This window comes from Garra rufa, chromosome 19 (genome assembly GCF_049309525.1).
Source record: "Garra rufa chromosome 19, GarRuf1.0, whole genome shotgun sequence".
NCBI classification, from domain to species: Eukaryota; Metazoa; Chordata; class Actinopteri; order Cypriniformes; family Cyprinidae; genus Garra; species Garra rufa.
This window is the reverse complement of record NC_133379.1, coordinates 19,547,836-19,573,752: the sequence shown is the minus strand read 5'-3', so window position 1 is coordinate 19,573,752 and position 25,917 is coordinate 19,547,836. Positions and strand designations below refer to the sequence as shown.

Below are 25,917 nucleotides of genomic sequence, written 5' to 3'. Positions count from 1 at the left end.
TTTCAGGATTTTCCAAGTCATTCATGATAGCTGGATAAAATACCTATGTTAGGTGATTAAACTACAAAAAAACAAATTAAAGGAGTAGTTCACTTCCAGATCAACATTAACAGATGTACAAATGAACTCACCCCATTGTCATCTAAGATGTTCATGTCTTTCTTTCTTCAGTCAAAAAGAAATTAAGTTTTTGGAGGAAAACATTTAAGGAATTTCAGGCTCTAAACGAACCCAGCCAAGGAATAATGGTCTGATTTAGCGAAACAATCGGTCAATTTCTAAAAAAATAAACAGTTATATATACCTTTTAACCTCAAATGCCCGTCTTGTCTGGCTCTGCCATTCGTACTCTGCTCAGTCCCTTTCAAGACAGTCAGGGTAGGTCGAAAAACTCCCATCTTATTTTCTTCTCCAACTTAAAAATCGTCCTAGATTGCTGTTTTACCTTTTTTGTAAAAGGTGTTTGACCTTCTTTTAGTGTTGTCACGATACCAAAATTTTGACTCCGATACGATACCTGACTAAAATATCTCGATACTACTATTGAACTAATAGTACGACAAAAACATACATTACAGGTAAATGAACAATAGATGATCCAAATGGAGGTTACAGCTTTTTTTTTTTCAACTAAAAGACACAAATGAAATAAATAGAGCCCTGTGAAATTTACTTTTAATTCCAAATTACGTTTTATCCCGTTTTATTTTTTCCAAATTCATTTACATTTTATTGGGTCCGTTTTTTCGTTTTTAATTTTTCTAGACTCTATTTTGATGGTTACATTAAACACGATTTAACAGCAATTTCTTAAGTTTAACAAAAAATAAATTTTAAGACCCTATAAAATACATTTTTCTCAAATTCAGTTTTTTTTTTTTATCGAATAATTTTCTATTAATTCTCTGCATTCCATTTTAATAGTTTTTTATAATCAAAAGCATGATGAACTAGATTTTATAAAGAATTTTTTTTTTTTTTTTTTTTTACAACTTTCTTATAAATAAATTCTGGTAAACATTTTACCATTACATTAAGTATATTTCTGTCCACAGGGCTCTAGAGTGCGACCAATTTGGTCGCACATGCGACCTAATTTCTCAATGGTGCGACTAAAAAAAAATCAAAGGTTGCACCGGTGCGACCAGCCGTTCGAGGGGGGAAAAAACGAAACTCCGTCACTCTTAAAGTCTCCCTGTTGCTCAACAACAGACACAAATTAGACCCATACCGTGGCGTGGTCTAAACTAATCAGAGATGAAGGACGGATCCCGCCCCCCTCTGATTGGCCATGGTCCAGATATTCCTGTACGTGTGTGTACGTTTGAAAATGCATGTGATGCAGTCAGGATGTCTTTATATTGTCAAGCGTTTACAATGCCTCCTCCACAAAAACACGGACTGGATCGCGGACTCCATTCATAAAAACCGAATTTACTATGGCGCGGAATGCCACGTAATACGTTTATTTCTGGATTGATAAATCAAGAGTTGGTCTGTCACTTAATTCAAATCGCGATATGGACTAGTGTCTATTAAAACTGAAAGGCAAAAAGACCGTTTAAAATGAATCCTGCATATTCCGTTTGCCTCTATGTATTAATGGTGGAGACGTGTTTTTTTTTTTTTTGAAGCACGCGTGATGCTCCCGCTAATTTTTGGCATTTGCATCTCACATGAACAGATAAACTCAATCTCCAAACCTACTGTGTCACTTTTACCGTTTCATTTGAGAAAGCATCATATCATACGGCAACCTTTCAAAATAAAAGTACGGTTTAACATGAAACAGAACAATTTTAGTCCTGTATTACTTTTGTACAGTATAATGTAGGTGTTTATCTATTCCTATTTATAAATCATATATATGTTTGCCAAAAATTAAAAAGGTTTATTTTTCATTTGATTAAAAATAAATAAATGTTTATGCTTTCATTTGATTATGAGAAAAATTAAAACAAGAATAAAAAATAAAAAAATTGTTCAAAATGTTAAAATAGAGAGTTTTGGACTTATTTTTTCACTGAAATGTTTTCGTTATTACACAAAGTAGGGTAAAGTACTGGGGAAAAAAATATGCTTCAAATAAAGAACTGGTCAATCTTTGACCAGATTGTTAGTTAATCATTTACAAGTCAATATTGCCTATATGGACAGGGATTAAAAAAAAAAAAAAAAAAAAAAGTAAAAAAAAAAAAGTGAACTTGTAAAACTGCGGTGTTAAATGTGATGCGTTTGAAAATTTGGGTGCACCTAACTTTTGTGCTGGTGCACCTAAGAAAAAAAGTTAGGCGCACCAGTGCAACCAGTGCAAAAAGTTAGTCTAGAGCCCTGGTCCATGATATTCCATGTTATACAGTAAATTGTTTTTTATGACTAGATCCAACGATTCCGTTTACGTTTTCTGATTCGCTTTAATCATAGAACCCTGTTAATACAGCTCTTATCAAAATGCATTCTTAAAGTACTGGTAAATGCATAATGGTACCGTTTTTTAAAGCAGGGTATCGCAATACCTTTTTAGTACTGGTATATCATGCAAAACTACCTTCTTTGCACGTTTACTTTGTAAACACTGTGTCGGTACTTCTGCAGCGAAGTAGGGCGATTTTGAAGTTGGAGAAAATGAGATGAGAGTTTTTGACCTACCCTAAAAAGTATATACATTTTAATTTTTATTTAAAGAAAATTACAGATTGTTTCGCTAGATAAGACCCTAATTCCACGGCTGGGATCATTTAGAGCCCTTTGAAGCTGCATTGAAACTGCATTTTGGAAGTTCATACTCACGGGCAGCATAGAAGTCCACTATATGGAGATAATTCCTGAAATGTTTTCCTCAAGAAATGACTGAAGAAAGACATGAACATCTTGGATGAATTTTAAAGTTTTTGTTCTGGAAGTGAACTAGTACTTTAAGATGTCATTAATTTCCATGACTTTCCTAGGCATGAAAATCACTCCCTAACCATGGGAACCCTGAATTTCATGTTAGTTATCCTTCAGTTAGCATCTCTCACACACTTAAAAACCATTTTTGCTCCAGCAGCCCTTGTTTCAGAGTTCATGATCTTAGCGATAAAAAACAGTGCCAGTCCAAACCATCTCGTCCTGAAAGAGGGGGAGCACTGGTGAGAGTCATGAGAATGTGTGCATGTGTATTCCTAACAGTAAACGCAAGTAACAGTGTCACCATGTGGATGGATCACCAACTCACCTGCGTACAAATTTGGAAGTAAACTTGCTGAAGATGCCCGTCCCGGGACGGCGCACCTGACTGTTGCCATGGGAAAGGGAGGGGGAGGCAGAGGGGTCGTTGTACGCTGAGGCTTGCTGGTCTCGTGTGGCTCTCTGCTGGCCGGCGTGGAAAGTGCTTCTGCTCGTCACCCCTCTGGAGAAGTTGGTACGGTCAGCCATTGAGGAAATGTTTATGTTCTGAGCTGAGGGGGAGACCACTGGTGCTTTCTGGTTGGCCGAGCTGTTTTTTTGTTACAAAAGGTTTGAAAAAGTAAAAAGAGAATCAGTTAATACTCAACTCCAGTTTAGCAGCCATTCAAATACAAAAAAAAACACTTTACAGGAACATGCAGCGACAATAATCAGGCACAAAAGCATGAATAGGCCATTTCATTATGCTAACAACTGCTGCTAATGCACTGGTGGCAGATAAATTATCCTTAGGGAAAAGAAGCTACATTTAATTTGAGATTGATTTTAAAAAGTGATGGAATAAAACCCAGGCATGCACTTGCGTGTGAAAGCGTAATTCCACCATCAGCCCTTTTTGTACCATGCCAGACATGTGACAAGCCACAGGCATAAATCACATGAGCACCACATTTTTTTAATACATTATTTTTTTTAATGTTACAAAACCATACAATAGGTTAATATGTTAATCATAACATACGTGTTAAAGGTGAAGTGTGTATCTCAATACACTAATGCAATATATTCAGAGTAACACAGTGTTTAAATTTCAAGAACAAATGGTTAAAGGGATAACTCAGCCAAAAATATAAATTACCACATGACTTACTCACCCAAGCCATTCTAGTTATGTAAAAAAAAAAAAATGCCCTGGCTCTTACAAGCTTTATAATTGCAGTGAATGGGTGCTGAGATTTTGAAATCCAAAAAAGTGCATTTATCCATCATAAAAAGTGCTCCACAAGGCTTCGGAGGTAAATAAAGGCCTTTTGAAGCAAATCGATGTGTCGAAAAACTTCAGTTTGCATGTTCCAGCGGATGGTGTAGGCGTAGTGTAAGTTCCGGTGAGAATATCCTAGTCTCGCGAGAACCAAGTTTTGTTTACAACAAAGTAAAACCAGTATCATCTGGACTTATATCAAAATCCCCAGACTTTTTGCTTTACAAATCCTCGTTTGTACTTTAAAATTGTGACCGGTGTTCTCTATACTGTGGTTCCGTGTTTGCCTATTTCTACGTCATTCACTGGAACGCCATTGGAAGCTAAAGTTTTAGGTTTATAAAGTTTTAAATACTGGGTTCGTATCGATACTGTAAAATAAAATTCCAGGACTCTCAAGGACTTCAAGCACCACTTTTCTGATTTTCAAGGACATCAATTTGAGATCTCACCTGTGGCTTTTACTGTATTTAAAAAAAGAAAAACGCTCCTGGGTTCCAATCTAAAGCAAAAGATTTGCGAACCCGCTCCGAATTTCCAATCTTAATCAAATGATTTGTGATACGCGATCCGAAGTCCAGAGCGCAGTGCAGATCACAAATCATTAAATTTACGGAATGATTCAAGAACCCAATCTGAAGTTCCAATCTGAAAATCAAATGATTTGTGATATGTGCTCTGAAGTCACAATCTGAATAATCACAAACCATCATTTCGGGTCAGGACTCAGAACGCAGATCTCAAATCATTCAAGTCACAGAATGATTCAAGAACCCGCTTTGAAGTTCTAATCTAAAATGAAATGATTTGTAAAATACGTGCTCCAAAGTCTAAATAAAAAGATTTGTGATACTTGCTCTTAGGTTCCAATCTAAAGCAAAAGATTTGCGAACCAGCACCAAAGTACCACAAGTTCCTATTTGCAATCCACACTCTGAAGTCTTGGTCTGAATAATGATTTGCAAACCATCATTTCAGATCAGGACATCTCAGAGTGCAGACTGCAAATCATTCAATTGTCAGAATGATTCAAGAACTCCAAAGTCCGGATCTGAATCAAATGATTTGCGACACGCAAAGTTCCGATCCAAGTCAAATGATTTATGAACCTGCTTTGAAGTCCTGATCTAAATCAAATGATTCGCAATACAAGATTTAAAGCCCAGTCTGAATCAAATGATTCACGATCCAAATGGAGCACTGCAAAAGTGAATCATGTTGCAGTGCAATGGTTTTTAAAAGTTTTTTTAAATTACAAGTGATGTTAAAATAAAATAAAAAAAATGGCCCTTAATTTGATCTGGTTTTTGCTAGTGAATTGCTTGAAATTAAAAGTCAGGTTTTTGAGTCAATCTGAGCGGTTCCAGCTTAAATGACTCACTCAATTGATTTGTTTCATCTGTTCCATTTCTTGCTTCTTCAGCCATCTTTAGACAACACTGTCAGTACTAGTCAGTACAGTACTAGTTTGGCTTGATAGTTTTATGACATCAACTGAAATAGCAAAGCCATTTGTTTTTAATTGCATGAAAAGACATGTGCTTATTGAAAAAATGAAACGCCTATTTCATAGAAACATTGTACAGTTTTCAAGTACCTCTTCAGGAATAATGCTATTTTTAAGGGTTTTCCAGGCCTTAAATTTCAAGCACCTTGAATTCTGCAAATCATATTAATATTTATATTTTTCTTACACAAATGCATCGATTCACTTCAGACGGCCTTTATTGTGTGGAGTATTTTTTTTATGATGGATGGATGCACTTTATTGGACTTCAAAATCTCAATAGCGATTCACTGCCATTAAGCTTGGAAGAGCCTGAACTTTTTTTTTTTTTTTACCATAACTCAGATTGTATTCATCTAAAAGAAGAAAGTCATATACACAGAGGATGGCTTGAGGGTGAGTAAATCATGGGGTAATTGTCATTTTTGGCCGAACTATGCCTTTACCTGGATACAAGTATTTTAACATTGATTTCACACATCACCCTTAAAGGATAACTGTTGCCAAAATGCAACCTGGGCTGTTTTTTTTTTTTTTTTTTACTGTAAACGAGACAAACTTATATCTAAAAGCATAATTACGACAAACGAGCCGTTTTTGAGATTGACCGTGTTTTCGTTTTGTGGTCAGTGGCCGGTGAATGGGAACACTAGGGGCATACATTTGAGCGCATCAAAATCGATATTTTTACAACACTAAGGCGGCTCGACACACCATGAAACTTTGCTCGAAGTATCGCCTGGGTCTCTAGACATGAACTCCAGAATTGAGAACATTGTTTGTGTACACAGAGTTTACTAAAAAGAAAGTTTTTGAACAACTCACTTACACTGTTTAGGTTTCCGCTCGCAGCCATCATGTCAGTCAAGAAGTGTTGATCTCCGAATACGAATGAATGGACACCATAGGATGAAATATTAGGCTTATATGAGGCTCTTTTTACAACTAGAAGTTTAATATTGTTTTTCACTTGTGACAAAACAACGAATTAGCCATGCATTTATATGGAAATATGCTTTAGGAGCTATCCATCCTCGCATTCGGAGATCGACACCTCTTGACTGTCAAGACGGCCGCGAGCGGAAACTCAAACAGTGAAAGTGAGTTGTTCAAAACCTTTCTTTTTAGTAAACTGTGTGTACATGAACAATGTTCTCAATGCTGGAGTTCATGTGTAGAGACCCAGGCGATACTTCGAGCAAAGTGTCATGGTGTGTCGAGCCTTCTTAGTGTTGTAAAAATATTGATTTTGATGCGCTCAAATGTATGCCCCTAGTACTCCCAATCACCGGCCACTGACCACAAAACTAAATCACGGTCAATCTCAAAAACGGCTCGTTTGTCGTAATTATGCTTTTAGATATAAATTTGTCTTGTTTACAGTAAAAAAAAAAAAAAAAAAAAAAACAGCCCAGGTTGCATTTTGGCAACAGTTATCCTTTAATAGTTACCATGCAGCTATTACCAACAAATAACACGACTCAACCAACAACAGCAAACCAAAAAACTGGAAAAAACCCTTCAGGGAGAGAAACAAAACCATTGTTAGCATGCATACCAACTGCTTTTTAACGGTCTAGGATGGCACAGACATCTTTAATAAAGGTTTACATAAGCAGTGAGACAGGTTTTAGAGGATATTAATGTACTGTCTTGTTTGTCTGCAGAAAAGAAGGGGTGGAGAAGGATGGAGCAACACAAGACAACACATGCATGAGTGAGAGAGGACCTTGCAAGAAAAAAAAAAGACAATGAGTTAACGCATGTGCATTATGGATTAGAAAGGAACACACTGTCAGGTATGTGACGTGAACAATGTGTCTTTATGCAGAGGAGAAAGTGGGACGGCGAGTAAGACGGCGGTGTTATTGTGAAAAGTAGGCAGGATTAAAAACAAAAACGGAGGGTCTTCCCATCTCTTAGCTTGACGTCTTTAGTACTTTTTAAATGCGGATCTCATATACTCTATATAAGTTTCTGCCTAAAAAAATAAATCAATACGACTTGGTACGTCCTTGGCTCTTCCCCATCCGAATAGTTTTGGTTCTGGCTGCCACTTGCCTGGGGCGATGTGCATGGATGTCTGAGGGACTGGGGTGGGCGGAGGTGGACAAGGACTTGTGGTGTCGGGTGCGGGATGAGGTGGCGAGGACCGCGGCCGCTGAGGCGGTGGAGGCGCGGGACCCTGGAGTGTTCAAGCTGGGGGAAAGATGGATAACAACAGCCCCCATGTGCGGACACCCCCACGTACAGAGTGGAGGGAGGTATGGGTGAGGTTGTAAAGCAGACAGGTTAGGTTCAGCAAAGATGGAGGGATGGTTGAGAAAGTGATGGAATAAGACAAAAGCACACAACTCTGCGATGCGATAATGCAGGTTAGGATGCTATTTTTGTCTATATAAGTCTATTTTTAGACTTATGTAGATCAAAGCTTGTCAAAGACAGATCACACTTGCATTATCACTGGAAAGCTCACTCCGCCTCATTGAGTGAGAATCTAAAACGAGACGCAGTGATGATCAAACGCGTCTGACAGCATAAGCCTCACGGCCTTTTAAATGATGTGCAGTTAAAGCTACTCACATCACTTTAATTATTAAACAGGTGAAGTTTATCAAACTGAAGCAGATGAAAGACATTTGTGAGGGTCATATGGTGGCAGGTGTTCTGTCAGTGCCATAATGTCCGTGTTTTTATTTGCTGCTCTGCAACCTGACCTTGCGCACACATATAAAACTCTTTCTATGTCAGCATTCTGACTGTGCTGTGGGGTTGTCACCTCAAGCTCACTTAAACATCCATATCACACAGTTGCTGTTTTTCTGTGTCCTGAATCTCTTCTCTGTGTAACCTGATTATTTGGGTCAGGCAAAATCACTAATTCCAGATTAAGGGATGAGATTGACTACATAACCATCAAGGTTAATACGTCAGTGTGTCTCAGTATGTCTGAAGTACATCTATCAATCAAATAAATTCAATAAAATTTTATCAATTTTACATTATTCCAATCATAAGACACCAGCATGTCTAGATACCATATTTAGGGGCCCGATAAAATCCATTTTATGTTTTCCTAAATTCAGTTTGTTTTTTTCTAGACTCTGTTTTAAGGGTTATTAATCAAAAAGCATGTCTAATTAGGGCCCGATTAAATGCGTTTTTGTAAATCTTTTTAAAGATGTTTAACTTTAATATATTATTATTATTGATTTTTTCTTTTGGTTTTCATTTTTCTGGATTCAGGTTTTTTTCCGTTTCTGTTTCTTCTTCAGGGTCTTTTTCTAGACCCTGTCTTAAGGGTTAAATTAAATGTTATTAACCAAAAAGCATGTCTAATTAATTGAAATCATGAAACTTACAAAATTTGACAGCAATATATAACACGTTTATATATGAAATAAATTGTATTTTTTTCTCTTTTTAATTTTTTTTTTATTATCTTATTATAATTATTATTTTTTTATCACATCATGTGTTTTCCATTAATTCTGGATTCCATTTTGATGGTTTCATTAAATTAACAATTAAATGCATATGTAATTAATTCTATAAAAAAATTGTTTTTGTACAATACAAAAATTATATAAAAAAATATATACACATTTATTTATTTATTTAACAATACTTTGTTGTGTATTTAAATTTTTCTGGTAAATATTCCTTAAAAATGCTTTAACAATGTTATTAGTAGTAGCAGTACCATCATTAAATGAAGTAATATATTTCTGTCACAGTTTCTTTAAGGTAAACCAAACTTTTATTTTGCAGGTTGCTGTGAAGACCTTTAAGTTCCTCTTTGTAAATGACATGACGGTAGTTTCATCATGAATCATTGTTTTTGAATTTAAAACGAAATAAGCAGAAATGAGAAAACAGTTCCTATATTCGTTTTTTCATTAGTTGAGAAAACTAAAAAACGAAATTTCGGCTCGATTTTTCGTTTTTTGTTTCATGGGTAGAAAACTGATAAAGGGCTTCGTTTTCCACTTGTGGGCGATTACAAGACGCCCCTTTCCGCCGATTGGTCAACCAAATCTGGACAGGTGCCATCCATTGTTCGTTCAACAAAATAAAAGACCATTATTTATTTATTTTCATTCATCATAATTGCAGTCTTTGAAACAACGAACATACAAGGATAATAACATTAATCGTGTCAAAATATAATAAACTAAGACACTTAAAAAAATAATAAGAAAATCACATACATATAAGTACATATAGTTACAAATTATTCAAACAAAAGATTTTCAGGCTTTAAAGGTGCCATAGAATGCATTGAGAGAATATTTTAAATTGTTCTCTGATATCTACATAGAAGGTATTTGGCATAGGAAAGGGCAAAAAATCTCCAGAAATGGTTTTACAGGTCCATTTACAACCCTAGAATTTGTCCCTAGAATGAAATGCTCTGTTATTTGGAAGCTTCATGAATATTAATGAGCTCCGCTCTGATTGGCTGTTTCACAGAGCTCAATAGCTCACACATGGATAAAAATATATATTTAATTAGGAGCTCTAGCCGCTTTTAATATGCTGTTTGTTGAATCTGCCGTTTTGAATCGCGGATATTTTAGTTTCATTACTGTGCTCGCATGTGCTCTGTGTAAAGTTACAACGCAGAGGGAGTGATTCTTACCACACAAGTTGAGCTGCTCGTCAGTGATACTCCAGATCTGTAAATCATTCGCCATCATCAACGCAGTTATTTCTCCATTATTCACCATCATCAGCGCAGTCATCTCTCTGTTTATGTGGTAAGTGGAATCCTATGTATAGCAATGTAACAGGCTAGTGCTAGCATTAAGCTAACCGTGTCCCTTGAGTGACTCACGTAGTTTAACTGATGTACTGACGTTAGTGATAATTGGGTGATGCAAATGTTGGAGGCGTAACTATTAATGATCCCGGGGATGTTTCGTAACAGTCGGTGTTATGTTGGAATTGACCTATTTTCAGTGGTCTTTTGCAAATACTAGATTTATATAAGGAGGAGGAAACGATGGTGTTTGAGACTCATGGTATGTCATGTCCATGTACTGAACTGTTATTATTCAACTATGCCAAGGTAAATTCAGTTTTCCATTCTATGGCACCTATAAAATAATTCACAGGTTGTGTCGCGTTATTTCTTGTTTCTTTTAACGAATACAGGTTGCTATACCTGTTTCTATTAAAATAAGTAAAAATAAGATATTATATATTTTTTTCAACACATGATGGCTTTCTTCTGTTCAACCTATCTCGTTTCATAAAAATTAATCTGCATGTTTTATTTTTTTTAAATCTGACAGTGCAAAGAACAACAGATCAATGTTCAGCCAAGCGTAAATACACAGCAGTCATAATTTTTCTTTTAGACATGCTCAGTTTTGGACTAGAGATGGTAAGTGCAAATACTGTAAAGCAAATCGACTGAAGGACTGAAGGTGGAGAATTTAATTTTTACTGTACCGTAGACCTATATATCATAGCCACAGTAAAGTTTCATTTTGCCAGCTATTATAAATGTGCACAGCCTAGATGCTGATAAAATAAAATAAAATAAAATATTATTATATATAATAATATATAATATTATAAAATCAAATGCTGATAAACAACTAGTTAAATTACGCTTAGGCTTGAAAAGTCTGTGTTGGTGTTAAATTACTTGCCCATCGCCCCAGCGTAGTTTTTAATAGAAATTTAATAAAGAAATAATTTTTATAGAAATAATATCAATAGTTCAGCGGGACAATCATCATTGTGGTCCTGTCAATCATCTCGCTGGATAACTCGTCTCATACGCTGTTGCTCGTGCTGTGTGAAGCAGACAATTGTCTGTTGTCCCGCTGTACTACCTTGATATTATTTCTTTAAAAAATATTTCTATATAATATTTCAATCAAAAACGATGGTAGGGCGGAGGGCAAGTAATTCAATCGTTGAATGACCGAACACAGTGAATCACCGACTTTTCAAAGCGTTATTAATTATCTAGCTGATATCAACATTGTACTTAAGCATCTAGGCTGTGCACACTTATAATAACTTAAATCCTGGCAAAATGAAACGTTCCTGTGGCTATGATATACAGTAAAAATTAAATTATTTGTACTTCTTATGTACATGTGTTTTTCTTATTGCTTTTCCTATTTTATTATTATTATTTTTAACTTGGTTTATTATATTTTGGTAATTAATGTTATTGCACTTGTATGGTTGTGGTTTTAAAAACTGCAAAGGAATGAAAATAAATAAATATTTTGTTGAACGAACAATGGATGGCACCTGTCCAGATTTGGTTGACCAATCGGCGTAAAGGGGCGTCTTGTAATCGCCCACAAGTGGAAAACGAATTTTTTTCGTTTATCCGTTTTCTACCTGTGAAACAAAAAATTAAAAATCGAGCCGAAATTTCGTTTTTTCGTTTTCTGAACAAATGAAAAAACGAATAAAGGAACCGTTTTCTCATTTCTGCTCATTTCGTTTTAAATTCAAAAACAAATGAACACAACGTACACGGACCCAGCTAGTTTTGCTGCTTGATATTATAAACTGGTGTGTCTTGTTTTTTTAATATATTATATTAATTATAAACACACTGGTTTGAAGTGCAAACAGTTTTATCAGTTACTGCACATTGTTATTGTTCTCGTTATTTTCCTATAGCCGCTAATGAACCAGAGGTCACACCCACAGGCTTACTTCTGCGCTGAAGAATAAAGTGGATACATTAAACTCAGAAATCATAGGGCCCTAGACTTTTTATTTTAGTATTTTAATAAGTACATCCCTAATTTGCAGGGCTCTGACTGCAGGAATTCACCACAGTGTATATTTATTGGAACCTTTATAGGAATCATTAAGAGAAATGTACCAGGTAATTTCCAATGTAGGATATATCGACTGCATCTGTGGCATTCTGTCGATTACACAGACGATAATTCCCACTTGTCCCTGAGTTTGTAAAAATGAACTAATGCAGATACAATAGTTGGTATGCTGCCCAGAGGGCTTAAGAGGACATGTGCAGCTCGTATTTCTGTTAAAAGCACTTGCATTGTCTGCTGGAACTGTGCAGTTATCCTAATAATCTTTCTGGAGTAGGACTACTTTTCTAGGTGGATGAAAACAGTATGAGTGTTTGCACAAACATACGTTTACTAAAAGAAAGTAACAAGATTTGTTTAGCTTGTCATATTATGAACTGAAAGGATTTAACTTTGGAAAGTAAGAGATTCTACAACACGCCAACATACACACTACAGTTCAAAAGCATGAGGTCAGTGAGACTCTTTCAAAAGAAATTAACAGTTTTATCCAGCAAGGATCCGTTAAACTGATCAAAAGAGACAGTAAAGATGTTTATAATGTTACGAAAATATATGTATTTCAAATAAATGTTGTTCTTTTGAAGAGTAGAGTAATGATGCTGAAAATTCAGCTCTGCAATTACAGGAATGAATTACATTTAAAACATATTAAGCTAGAATACAATTATTAGAAATTGTAATAATATTTCGCAATATTAGTTTTACTGCATTTGTGATCAAATAAACCCTGCTTTGGTGAGAATGTAAGATTTTCAAAAACAAAAACTGTACTGAACTCAAACTTTTGAACAGTTGTCTAAACGTTTAAGTCGTACGGTTACACTTTTCAAACTAAGATAACAATTTAAAAATTGATTTATTGAGCCGCAATTGTAGCATATAGCCATAAATGAGTTTCCCAGAATGAGTCAAAATTATTGCTTGTTCTAATCGCTAGCATGCCACAGAAAGACAAATAGCCCTGAATATGATTTCACTGCATTGAAAGAAACCCAAGCTTTTGAGCTCTTGAATCATTACTTTTTTTTTTTTATAATCCTTGGACTAATTCTAAGTTCCTGAAGGCGTTGCAAATCTAGCCGAACAGATTTCAGCTTCGCGCTGCACTCAAATGTGTGCGATTGTCAATGTGAGAATGTATGTGTGCGCATAACAGGATTATGTTTCCCATGCTGGCAGGGCAGCAGACTGACAGAATGAGTCGAGAGCAGAGAAGCTTTCCAAACGGTCTAAATATACACATACGCACATACACTACTTTTAACACCAATCCACTTTGCAGAAATGAGTTTGATGGGTGCTTCCATGTGCTTCGTAGCATGAAACGCAGACTCTGTACGTGAGGAGGAATGTGGCAGTACCTGTCCTTGCCGTTCTGTACTCCCAGAGTGGCTCTCTCAGTGATTGGAGAGTTCCTGCTGCGGCTGGTGCCTGAGGACAGGATGCTGTTCTGTACGGCACATGAAGAGCACACAGAGAGATCGGTGATGTGAGATCACAACCGTGCTGTGTATCAGTCACCAGGGGGCTTTGTACTCACAGTGGAAGGGGTAGGAGTTTTCTTATGGTCTCCGGAGATCAGTGGGCTGGGAGGGACTTTACTGGAGCTGCCTGAACCAGCGATGTGCTTAGTGTCGCCCTGAGGACGCTTGGTGGAAACGGAGGAGCCTGCAAGTGTAGAGGGAAAATGTGAGCTTTACACACCAAAATGAGGTACTGCTTATGGCCTAATGATTGGCAGAATGATACTGTACTTTGGTCTGCGGATTTGCGGGACTTCGGATTGGAGGTATTGCGTTGTCCCTTGTGAGAAGGTGATTGGGCGTTGTTTGTGAGGTCAGTGCCTAGGCGGGGCTTTATTGATAGTTCATCCAGCTAGGAAAGAGAACAAAAAAAGGTACAAATTCGTATGATTACACTACCATGGTTAAAACAACTGCCATTACAAAAACGGGAACTGTACAGTTAGGTACTCAAATCTGTACCAATTATATATTTTATAATGAAGTCTCTAAAAATATAATCATATACATCAGCATATAATGGTAAGGTGTCTATTTTAAAGGGATAGTTCACCCAAAAATTTTAATTCAGTCATTACTTACTCACCCTCATATCATTCCTAACTCAACAAATTAAGACCCTGCTTAGACAGCAATGCAACTACTATGTTCAAGGCCCAGAAATTTAGTAAGGGCATTGTTAAAATAGTCCATGTGACATTATTGGTTCAACCTTAATTTTATGAAGCTACAAGAATACTTTGTGCACAAAGAAATAAAATATAACTACGTTATTCACATTTTTTTTCTTAACGTATGACGTTGAGGTCTATGGAGGATCAGAAAGCTCTTGAATTTCATCAAAAATATCTTCATTTGTGTTCCAAAGATGAACAAAGGTCTTATAGGTTTGGAATGACATGAGGGTGAGTAATTAATGACTGAATTTTAATACTATCCCTTTAAAATAGACACCTTACCATTCATATGCTCATGTATATAATTATATTTTTAAAGAATTCATTAAAAATGACATGAATCATGGTACAGATTTGAGTACTGTACAGTTCCTGTTTTTGTAATGGCAGTTGTTTAATAAATGTAACAGAATAAATGTAACAAAAAAAAAAAAAACAGAACAAAATAGGACAAAACAAAAAACAGAATGAAACAATACAAAAAACAAACAAAACTATGAAATAAAGAACAAAAAAGCCTAAAACAGAACAAAATAAAACAAAAACAACAAAGCACAGAAAAAAAAGAATAAAATTAAAACAAAAAATAGAAAAAACAAGATAACAAGAAAAACAACAAAAGAAACAACAAAAATAGAACAGAAAAAACAACAAACAAAACTATGAAATAAAGAACAAATAAAGCCCAAAACAGAACAAAATGAAACACAGAACAAAGCAAAACAAAAAAGAAAACAATACAAAAAAACAAAAAAAAAAACATAGAACAAACAAAGAAACAACAAACAAAAATACAACAGAAAAACAAATAAAAACTATGAAATGAAGAACAAAATAAAAACCCAAAACAGAACAAAATAAAACAAAGACAACATAAAACTAAAATAGAATAAAAGTGTACAAAAGAAAAACAAGCAAACAAAGAAAAAACAAAAACAGAACAGAAAAAAGATGACAAATAAAAACTTTGAAATAAAGAACAAAATAAAAACCCAAAACAGAACAAAATAAAAAAAACAACAGAACAGAACACAGAATAAAACAATAGAACAAATCAAAAAGACATAGAAAAAAACAATACCAAAAAAACAAAAAAGAAGAAAAAGAACAAAGAAACAACAAACATAATAACAAATAAAAGCCCAAAATAAAAAAAACATCATAACAAAACAAAAAAATAGAATAAAACAATCCAAAAAATAAGAAAAACAACAAGCAAGCAAAGAAACACCAAACAAAAGAGAACAGAAAAAAAAGTATGAAATGAAGAAAACAAAAACCCAAATAAAACAAAAACCACAGAACAAAACAAAACGCTTTCACAGTTCTACATGCACAAACACACAGATATTCACATGATCTTTAGAGTAGCATACCTCTGAGTTCCTATAGTCCAGTAATAAGTAAGTTGCCATGACATCATTGTATTTTTGGTTGATCAGGGAGTCTTGTATCTCTTCTAGAGAGTATCCCATCCGTAGCATAATATCTGAGAAAGACCAAAGAGTAAAATAATTAGGAAAAAACTGTTTACCTGCTTGAAAACAACATCCTGAACTAGAGTTTTATATACAGTATTTCCACAAGCATAAACTGCTGCCACGATTCTAGGGCACCATGAGTAGTTGCAATGTGCGTCCTAAGGTCATTTGGGTAGGTGATTTCTATCAATGGCCGAGATCCCTCCTAAAATGCAATCCACAAGTCATAAAAGTCTGATTTCTTAGAAATGTGAAATCAAAATTAGGGTATTGTTTATGTCTGCAGCACAAATGCTCCAAGATGAATTACGCACCTTTTAACAGTTTATATTTTCATTACACAACACTAACCTCAGGTATAAGCAATACAACCTCATGCACAAACCACACACCATAGAGAGACAAGAAAACAGGAAAGTGTTATAAAGGAGGAAAAACATGAGTTGTTTTAACTCACAAATGAGCTGATGTACGGATTTTAGATTCAGACCCATCACCAAGATGTGTTACCCAATAATCCATCTCGATCTCAACCCCCACCCACCACCATCACCAAAGCCCCGGGCCACGTCTGCCCCACCTCTCTTCCAACCCCCTGCACAGCTGGGGTGCTGACCTGTCCTCTTAGGGTCCTTGTAGTCAGGTTGGGGTTCGATGTAGGGCTTCAACTCATCATCCTCATGGCCTACGTTCATCCACCGGTCCTTCATGATCTGCTGCTGAGCGTAAGGAAGGAAAGGGTACAAGGTGAAGAGATCATATTGGGTGGGGATGATTGGTTTAAAGCAGCATGATGAAAAAAAGAGATACAATACACAGACTGAGAGCAGAACTTTAAAAACACATCACACAGTGCTAAAAAACTGAAACATAGGCTCTGCACAAACAACTGCTTGCAGATTGCTAAGCCTCAGACTGTACGCCCACAGACCACCCGTGAATAGTCTGATGCATGCTGCACACAAAAATAGCTAAAGCTGGCTAAAATCATCTGATCTGCTCAGGTGGGTTTTATGTAATTTCCAGGAAAAAAGGTTTATATCAGTCAATCATTTTTACCAGGTACTAGGTAGCTGCTCAGGCAGAACTGATCACCAGATTTGCCATAATTTGAGAGGTTCATTGCTTTGAATCTTACACATGATATGCAATAAACTCCTTCGTAGGCATAGGCAATATATCAAATTTTCAAACAACAGATATTAATAGTTAAACAGTCTTAAACTAAATTCACAATTTTATGATAGATTTACAGCTGAAGTCAAAAGTTTACATACACCTTGCAGCATCTGCAAAATGTTAATTATTTTACCAAAATAAGAGGGATCATACAAAATGTGTCATTTTTTATTTAGCACTGACCTGAATAAGATATTTCACATAAGATGTTAACATAGGAAAAAATGATAGTTGAATTAATAAAAATGACCTTGTTCAAAAGTTACCATAAACTTGATTCTTAATACTGTTGTTACCTGAATGATCCACCGTTGTGTTTTTTGGTTGAGTAATAGTGAATAATTGAGTAATTTGAGTAATGAGTAATTTGAACCCTTTCCAATGTTGACTGTATAATTTTGAGATCCATCTTTTCACATCAAAGACAACTGAGGGACTCATGCAACTGTTACAGAAGGCTCAAACGCTCACTGATGTTCCAGAAGGTAAAACGATGCATTAAGAGCTTTTTGAGTTTGAAGATCAGGGTAAATTTAACTTATTTTGTCTTCTAGGGAACATTTCGTATCGTATCTGTGTCTGTAGTTTCTGAGGGGCAGTACTAAATGAAAAAAATATATTTGAAAATTGTACACATTCTCATTTTGTTCAAAAGTTTTCACCCCCCAGCTGTTAATGCATCCGTTTTTCCTTCTGGAGCATCAGTGCGTGTTTGAACCTTCTGTAGTAGCTGCATACGAGTCCCTCAGAAAACATGGATCTCAAAATCATACAGTCATTGTTTGAAAGGGCTCAAATACACAAAATGCTGAAAACCAAAGAATTTGTTGGACCTGAAGGCCTTTTCTGAAAAACAGAAGGCAGTTTAACTGTTCAGGACAAAATCCTGAAAGGGATTCATGAACAACTATCACCAAAAAAAAAACAAGACAAAACACACAGCTGTGGATTGTTCCGGTAACACTACAGTATTAAAAATCAAGTATATGTACTTTCATGTGAAATATCTTATGTAGCTCAGTACTAAATAAAATAACATGCATTTAGTGTGATCCTCTTATTTTGGTAAAATAATTAACATTTTACAGATTCTGCAAGGTGTATGTAAAATTGACTTCAAATGTATTTATAAATGACAAACAAATAAATAAAATCAAGCTCTAAAACAAAGTGCATAAAATCTAAGAAACACCAATATCAACTTAGCCAGAATAAGGTGCAATGTACACCAGACTTCACGTAACAGTTAAACGTCAACACAGAAGATTGCGAAATGCACAAACCTCAAGGCTCCCTCTCTTTGTTGGGTTGAGTATGAGGAACTTCTTCAGTAAGTTCTCACAGTCAGTCGACATATAGAAGGGAATCCTGTACTTGCCCCTTAAAACCCGTTCTCGCAACTCCTAAGAACACACAAACACATACGTTCAGCATTTAAGTCAAAGCTGTTGACACTGACTTCCATTTCTGTGCTTACCTTTAGGTTCTGTCCATCGAACGGCAAAGAACCGCTGACCAGTGTGTATAGTATGACCCCAAGGCTCCAGACGTCCACCTCTGGCCCGTCGTATTTCTTCCCCTGAAAGAGCTCGGGGGCAGCATAAGGAGGGCTGCCACAAAAAGTGTCCAGCTTGTTGCCCAGTGTGAATTCGTTACTGAAGCCGAAATCGGCAATTTTAATGTTCATGTCCGCATCCAGGAGCAGATTCTCTGCCTGTAAGCAATAGAGGATCTTTAGTGATTATGTATTCAGGGATGAAACCAAATCTGCATCAGTATAGAAGAACAGTCACAAAGGCAGGGGTAAAGATATATAAAATACAGTGTGAAAATGTATCTTGTGTACCTTGAGGTCTCTGTGGACAATGCACTTCTGGTGACAGTACTGCACCGCTGACACAATCTGCACAAAAATAAAAAGCTGATACTTCTATTTCAACACTAGCTCACACACAAAACACAAATTGAGATATTTTTGATGAAATCCAAAGCTTTCTGATCCTGCATAGACAGCAGAGATCACATTCAAGGCCCAGAAAGATTGTAAAGACATCCTTAAAATAGTCCATGTGAAAACTCTTGGATTTCATCAAAAATATCTTAATTTGTGTTCTGAAGAGGAACGAAGGTCTTTTAAGTTTGATTAATAATGACAGAATTTTCGTTTTTGCTCTATTTGTGATTGTGATCAAGCGAACAAGCCGTTTAAAAGTAGAAAAGAAACTACATGTAATAGAGAAACCCAAACAACACTGATGTGTTTACAGCCCCTGAGGTGTTTGTATTCATGCAACAGCAATATCAAATATGCAAGCGAGTGAATAACAACCAAATGCGCAGCATCTCACCTGTCTGAATTTGGCTCGAGCCTCTTTCTCTTTCATTCTGCCGTGGGCTACGAGGTAATCAAACACCTCGCCTGCAAACCAAGAAGGGGAACAACAGTCACGGTTAGAAAAGAAACAGTTGCACAAATTGAGAGGGTAAGCTAGAAGTCTGGCTTTGGTACGAACACAGCCTCTGGTGCTTTACCATACTAACTTTGCGTTACATATAAACAGCCTAGAGCTGCCAATAAATTCAATATTGATAATTCATGATGTGTACACGTTGAGTTCTGCAGGGTATTTCCACGGCATACAAAGTCGAAAATGTATGTCATCTTCCTATGGAATGCTGTCTATGTAGTGGGCTGTTTTTGCAGCTGTCGCTGGATGGTCTTCTTAATGTTTGTTGAAAAAACAAAAAAGATATTTGTACTTAAAGGGATAGTTCACCTAATAAGGATTGTTCTATCATTAATTACTCACCCTTTTGTGTTTCAAAGATGAACAAAGGTCTTTTAGGTTTGGAACGACATATTACGAAATTTTTGATTAAATCCAAGAGCTTTCTGACCCTGCGTACTTCAACGCAACTGACATGTTCAAGGCCTAGAAAGGTAGTAGGGACATTGATAAAATACTCCATGTGACATCACTGTTTCAACCGTAACTTTATGAAGCTACGAGAAAAAAACTGCACAAAGAAAACTAAAATAACAACTTTATTTAACAAGTTCTTCTCTTCCGTGTCAGTCTTCTTCACATATCTACAATAGTAACACAATATGTGTTCTGAGGTAGAACCCAGATGCACTGCGCCTTGTTTACAAGCAGAAGACCCACGCTGTACACAATAAAGTCTTCAGAAACATGTTTGAAGATTGACAGTGGATGACATTTTTTTGCCCATCCTTCCTTATTTGAACCAGAATATACAGATGATGAACTAAGAGAGATGGATGTTCTACATCTACAATGATGGATCCTGCGTCAACAGCATCACAAGCACGTGTCATGATACTCATGAATGCGCTGAAGAACGACATAAAAGATAATAAATTGTTAAATAAATTTGCTATCCTTGTAGCTTCATAAAAATCATGGTTGAAACAACGATTACCCATATGGACTATTTTAACAATGTCCTTACTCTCTTTCTGGGCCTTGAACATGTCAGTTGCATTGCTGTCTATGAAGGGTCTGAAAGCTCCCGGATTTCATGAAAAATATCTTAATTTGTTTTCTGAAGACGAACAAAGGTCTTACGGGTTTGGAACGACACAAAGGTGAGTAAATAATGACAGAACTTAAATTTTTGGATGAACTATCCCTTTAAATTTAGCCATACAAACAGTGCATATTCACTTAAACCCCAATAAGAATATTCTATCATCACTAAATCACCCTCATGTCATTCCAAACCTGTAACATAGAAGAAAATATTCTGAACAACGTTGGTATCCAAAAAGTTGGTCTCTATTGACTTCCACAATATGGACCAAAAAATACAATGGGAGTCAATGAGAATAAAAAATAATTAAAAATATCTGCAGATATTTTTCTGTGGAAAAAGTTATTACAGATTTGAAACATGAGGGTGAATAAATGGCAGATTTTTCATTTTTGGGTGAACTACCTCTTTTAAGTTTATTAAATATCCCAGTGGGATTTGATTTAGATCAATCACTAAACGCTTATGAAGAATATTAAGCATTAATTTCTACAGTGCAGTTTTTAATCCGGAGCACGGGTCTGACATTTGAAAAATGTAACCCTGGACCACAAAATCAGTCAATAGGGTCAATTTATAATTTAAAATGTATATCAAAAGATGAATAAATAAGCTTTTCATTGATGTATGGTTTGTTAGAATAGGACAATATTTGGCCGAGATACAACTATTTGAAAATCTGCAATCTGAGGGTGCAAAAAAACTAAATATTGAGAAAAATCGCCTATAAAGTTGTCTAAATAAGTTCTTAGCAATGCATTTTTCTAAATCATAAATTAAGTTTTGATATTTACGGTAGGAAATTTACAAACTATCTTCACGGAACATAATCTTTAAGTTTTTTAAGCATAAAACAAAAATTGATATTTTGACCCATGCAATGTATTTTTGGCTATTGCTACAATGTACCCATGCTACTTAAGACTGGTTTTGTGGTCCAGGGTCACAAATGATACAGTACCATGGTAAATTTTAGTATTTAATGGAGGCAGTGGTCAGAACTATAGGCTGAGAGCCACATCCTGTCTACAGTGAACTACAGAGGCATTTACACAACAACTGAACATTCAGAATGCAAAGAGAAAAAAAACATTGTGTAACAGGGGACATAAAATGAGGTTAAAATGGGTTGGGGAGAGATCTGACCTCCGCTGGCATATTCCATCACCAAGTAGAGGGTCTTCTCTGTCTCAATCACTTCAAATAACTTCACTATATGAGGATAAGAGGAAAAAAAAGAGCATGTGAGAAAGGTTTGATGCATTTTGCTTTTTTTTAAAGTATGCTGGATTGAAGACTAAAAATCATTTTGATTTGGGTTATTCCCAAGAGGTTTTACGCTCACCAAATCCAGTTGCACAGAAAAACACTGACATTTGGACAAGGATTAATGAACCCAAAAAAGGGGAGAAAAAAAACAGTGGGCACAGCCAAAACTGGAAAACTGGAGATTCAAGCTGAGACTTAAGGGCGATTTGTCTCTCAGTTAAGCTCACCGATATTTGGGTGATTCAAGAGCTTCATGATCCTCACTTCCCGAAATAGCTGAAAACGGAGACAGAAGATGTCAATGTGCTGCAAACAGATGATGTGCATGTCCTTCACACAGTGTAAATATTTCAAGCTTGCGCACACATGAGTAAAATGTGGTTAAGTACCACCCCCACCAACCCCACATCTAACCAACCCTTTACTTCAGGAAGCACTTGAGTCTAATTTTCTATAATAAGCTGCCATGGGCCCTACAGAGCAAAAGCCTTTGCATCTTCAAAGTTGTGAGGCAACAGGAAGAGACACAACTTAACAGGGGTGGGAGAGTTAAAGAAAACAAATTAGCAGTAAATGTCTGAAATTGTATTCAAACCAAAGGATGAAGGGTCAGGACTCACCTTTTGAAGACTGGAGGAGTTGAGCTGAGTCTTGTCTATGATTTTCACCGCCACCTGAAAGAGGGTGAAGAGTTTGGTTAGGAAAAGCCCTGAGGCGGCAGGCACACATCAGCCTCGGTCTGCCTTCATACAGATCACAATCTCACATCATCAGGAAACAATTCACCATGCTGCATTGAGATTACAGCGCGCTGCTCCTGCGGCGAGCGCACACACGCAAACCCAGAGTCTTCACCTTCGCCCCCTCTTCTCCATCGGTCTAAAACCCCGCTCTGTGGTCAGGAGTCACATGGTGTGTTATCAGTGTCTTAGAACCATGCAGTCTCATATTAGCAGGCAGTGTGTTTCAAAAACAAGCCCAGCTGAATGTTAAGTGTGCTGCAGCATGCGCAGGGTTCGTACAGATATTATAAAATAAAACTCAAGGACTTTTCAAGCACTACTTTTTTGATTTTCAAGGACTTCAAACAGAGATCTCACTTATCAAACAATGTCTTTCAAATTCTTAAAAAGATAAATGCATAAATAAAAATGTGCTAATAAAACAAAATGGTAACCACAAACTAAAACTGTGGTTGTTTTCTTTAGTTTTTTTACTGTACTGCCTTAATGATTTGATGTTTTCTACCGTTTAATAAAAAAATTAAAAAAGTAAGAAAAAATTTAGCGAACCCGCTCCGAAGTTCCGAACCGAATCAAATGATTCACGACCGTGCTCTGAAATTCTGATCTGAATCAAAAGGTTTGCAAACCCATTCCAAAGTTCAGATCTGAATCAAATGATTTGTGATCTGAATAAGTATTCATGAGCCACCATTTTATATCAGAACTCTGAGCGTAAATCGTGAATCATTCAATCTGCAAAATGATTCACAAACCCACTCTGAAGTTCCGATCTGAATTAAATGATTTGTGATACGCGAAGTTCCAATCTAAATCAAATGATGTGTGCTTATTGAAAAAATTAAAACACTTATTTCACCCTGCACAGGGTTCGTACAGATACTGCAAAATGAAACTACAGGACTTTCAAAGACTTTTCAAGCACTACTTTTTCGATTTTCAAGGACTTCAGAGATCTCACTTATCAAACAATGTCTTCTCTTTTAAATTCAAAAAAAAAAAAAAAAAAAAAAGATAAATAAAAATATAATAATAAAACAAAATAGCGAAAATAAAGTGAAGCCAATTATTACTACTGAAGGATTACAAAGTATACTATACTTTTTTCCTACATTACAATGACAGTTCATTTTCTTAAGGTATTTGTATTTACTTTTTTTTTTAAAGAATTGTACTGCTTTAATTGTTTGATGTTTTCTACTGTTCCAGAATTAAAATATAAATAAACTGAAATAGATAAACAGCTGCGTTTATGATGATACACTGACGTATATTTCTGCATATTGGTCTGTAAATGTGAAAGAGAAGTGAAATCTTCTGCAGTAGAAATGCACGGAACAGTTTGAGAACGGACGCAGGTCCACACGGGGACCGATGTTCTCTGTGCTCGTGCTTTGGATGTGTGTGCTTCCAAAAAAAACAAAAACAATGCTCAAGTTCTTTCCCTTCCTGCTCTTAAATAATTTAAAATCACATTAAAATGTGAACGCAGGAATTAAGCAGAATCGAAATGCATGTGTCTTATCGAATACCTGGTTCTTGATCATTTTGAACTGGTTTTAAAATGGAACCAGTTCTCAATACTCAACCCGTATCATGAACCATGCTCCGAAGTTCTTATCTAAAGTAAAAGATTTGCAAATCTGCTGCAAAGTTTCGATCTAAATCAAATGATTTGTGATCCACTATTCAGAGTCTCGATATGAACGATGATTCGCAAATCATTTGACTTGGATTGGGACTTCAAATCGCACATCGCAAATCAGTTGATTTAAATCATTCAATTCGCGAAATGATTAACAAACCCATTTTGATCTAAATGAAATGATTCGCTATACGATTGGAGCACTTCGAAACAGTGAGCACTTTTGAGATGCATTGGTTTAACTGATTTGGAGTTTCATAAAGCTCAGTTTCACCCATCACTACGCACTTTTGAAATTTGAAAATGAATGCTGTTTTATTGTAATCTGGCTTTTGCTAGTGAATCATTTAAAATGAATGATCGAAGTCGCAAGTTTGAAACAATTGGAGCCGTTTCAGCGTAAATAACTCCGTTGATTTGGTTCATCTGTTCTCTTTTTCAGCCATTTTTACACGACATAGTCAGCACTACTACTGGCTTAGCTCACTAGAACTGAACTAAGTGAAAAAAGTATTTTGTTTTTGACTTTGCGTAAAAAGATATGTGCTTATTGAAAAAATTAAACCCTTATTTCATAAATACATTGTCTTTTATTAGTTCAAGCACTTTTCAAGTACCTCTTCAGGAAAATTGCTATTTTCAAGGGTTTTCCAGGCCTTAAATTTCAAGAAGTCAAATTCAAGTACTTCAAGCAGCTTGTATGAACCCTGTACATATGGCCCTATGATTTCTGTGATGCGGAAAACGCAGACTGAATCATGTAATCCAATCATTAAAATAGAATTTTGCTGTATAACCTGGAACGTCACTGAATTTGCCAAATTTTGGATGAATAAGTCAAAAGTAGGTCAGTACACTCAAATCAAAACAAATATTCATATCATATACAAACAGGTCTCCCTAGCAACCAGTCAAAATAAAAGTTCAGTTTAACTTGAAGAAATAGTAATAAAAATAATATTGCTAAATGTAATCAAGAGTACCACTAATAATAAAGTTGTTTAAAACATTAAGGAATATTTACCAGAAAAATGTAAAAACAGTATTTCTGAAAAGAAGAAATAAACAAAATAATACTTTTTTTAAAATCAATTAATTAGAGAGGTTGTTTCTTAAAATTTAATTAAACCATTAAAATGGAATCTACTAAATTAAATGGAAAACTGAATTTGGTATAAAAAAAAAAAAGAATTTGAAAACGCATTTCATAAGGCCTTAAAAAACATCATTTTTGTAACTTGCTGTTAAAATGGCTGTTAAATTGTTCAGGTTTTGTGATTTTAATTCATTAGACATGCTTTTTGCTCAATATTTTTTTAACCATTAAAACAGTTTAGAAAAATTAAAAGAGAATGTAATTTGGGAAA

At 35.7% G+C, this 25,917-nt stretch overlaps 1 protein-coding gene across 10 annotated transcripts in view; it reads right to left on the bottom strand.

The window, feature by feature from the left end:
- mark2a (MAP/microtubule affinity-regulating kinase 2a) overlaps nucleotides 1-25,917 on the bottom strand; it is a 55,102-nt gene that overhangs the window by 6,962 nt on the left and 22,223 nt on the right. For 4 of the 10 annotated variants that reach the window (XM_073824806.1, XM_073824808.1, XM_073824812.1 and 1 more), the window contains exons 3-16: nucleotides 22,783-22,836; nucleotides 22,390-22,438; nucleotides 22,040-22,105; nucleotides 19,687-19,757; nucleotides 19,185-19,241; nucleotides 18,816-19,052; nucleotides 18,622-18,741; nucleotides 16,740-16,878; nucleotides 16,055-16,167; nucleotides 14,233-14,353; nucleotides 14,019-14,146; nucleotides 13,840-13,928; nucleotides 7,719-7,856; nucleotides 3,218-3,478 (exon numbers count right to left, since the gene is read on the bottom strand). In XM_073824806.1, coding sequence (XP_073680907.1) covers nucleotides 3,218-3,478; nucleotides 7,719-7,856; nucleotides 13,840-13,928; nucleotides 14,019-14,146; nucleotides 14,233-14,353; nucleotides 16,055-16,167; nucleotides 16,740-16,878; nucleotides 18,622-18,741; nucleotides 18,816-19,052; nucleotides 19,185-19,241; nucleotides 19,687-19,757; nucleotides 22,040-22,105; nucleotides 22,390-22,438; nucleotides 22,783-22,836 — 1,643 coding nt within the window. The remainder of the gene's footprint in view (nucleotides 1-3,217; nucleotides 3,479-7,718; nucleotides 7,857-13,839; nucleotides 13,929-14,018; nucleotides 14,147-14,232; nucleotides 14,354-16,054; nucleotides 16,168-16,739; nucleotides 16,879-18,621; nucleotides 18,742-18,815; nucleotides 19,053-19,184; nucleotides 19,242-19,686; nucleotides 19,758-22,039; nucleotides 22,106-22,389; nucleotides 22,439-22,782; nucleotides 22,837-25,917) is intronic. The other 6 variants (XM_073824809.1, XM_073824811.1, XM_073824807.1 and 3 more) reach the window with 5 other exon arrangements.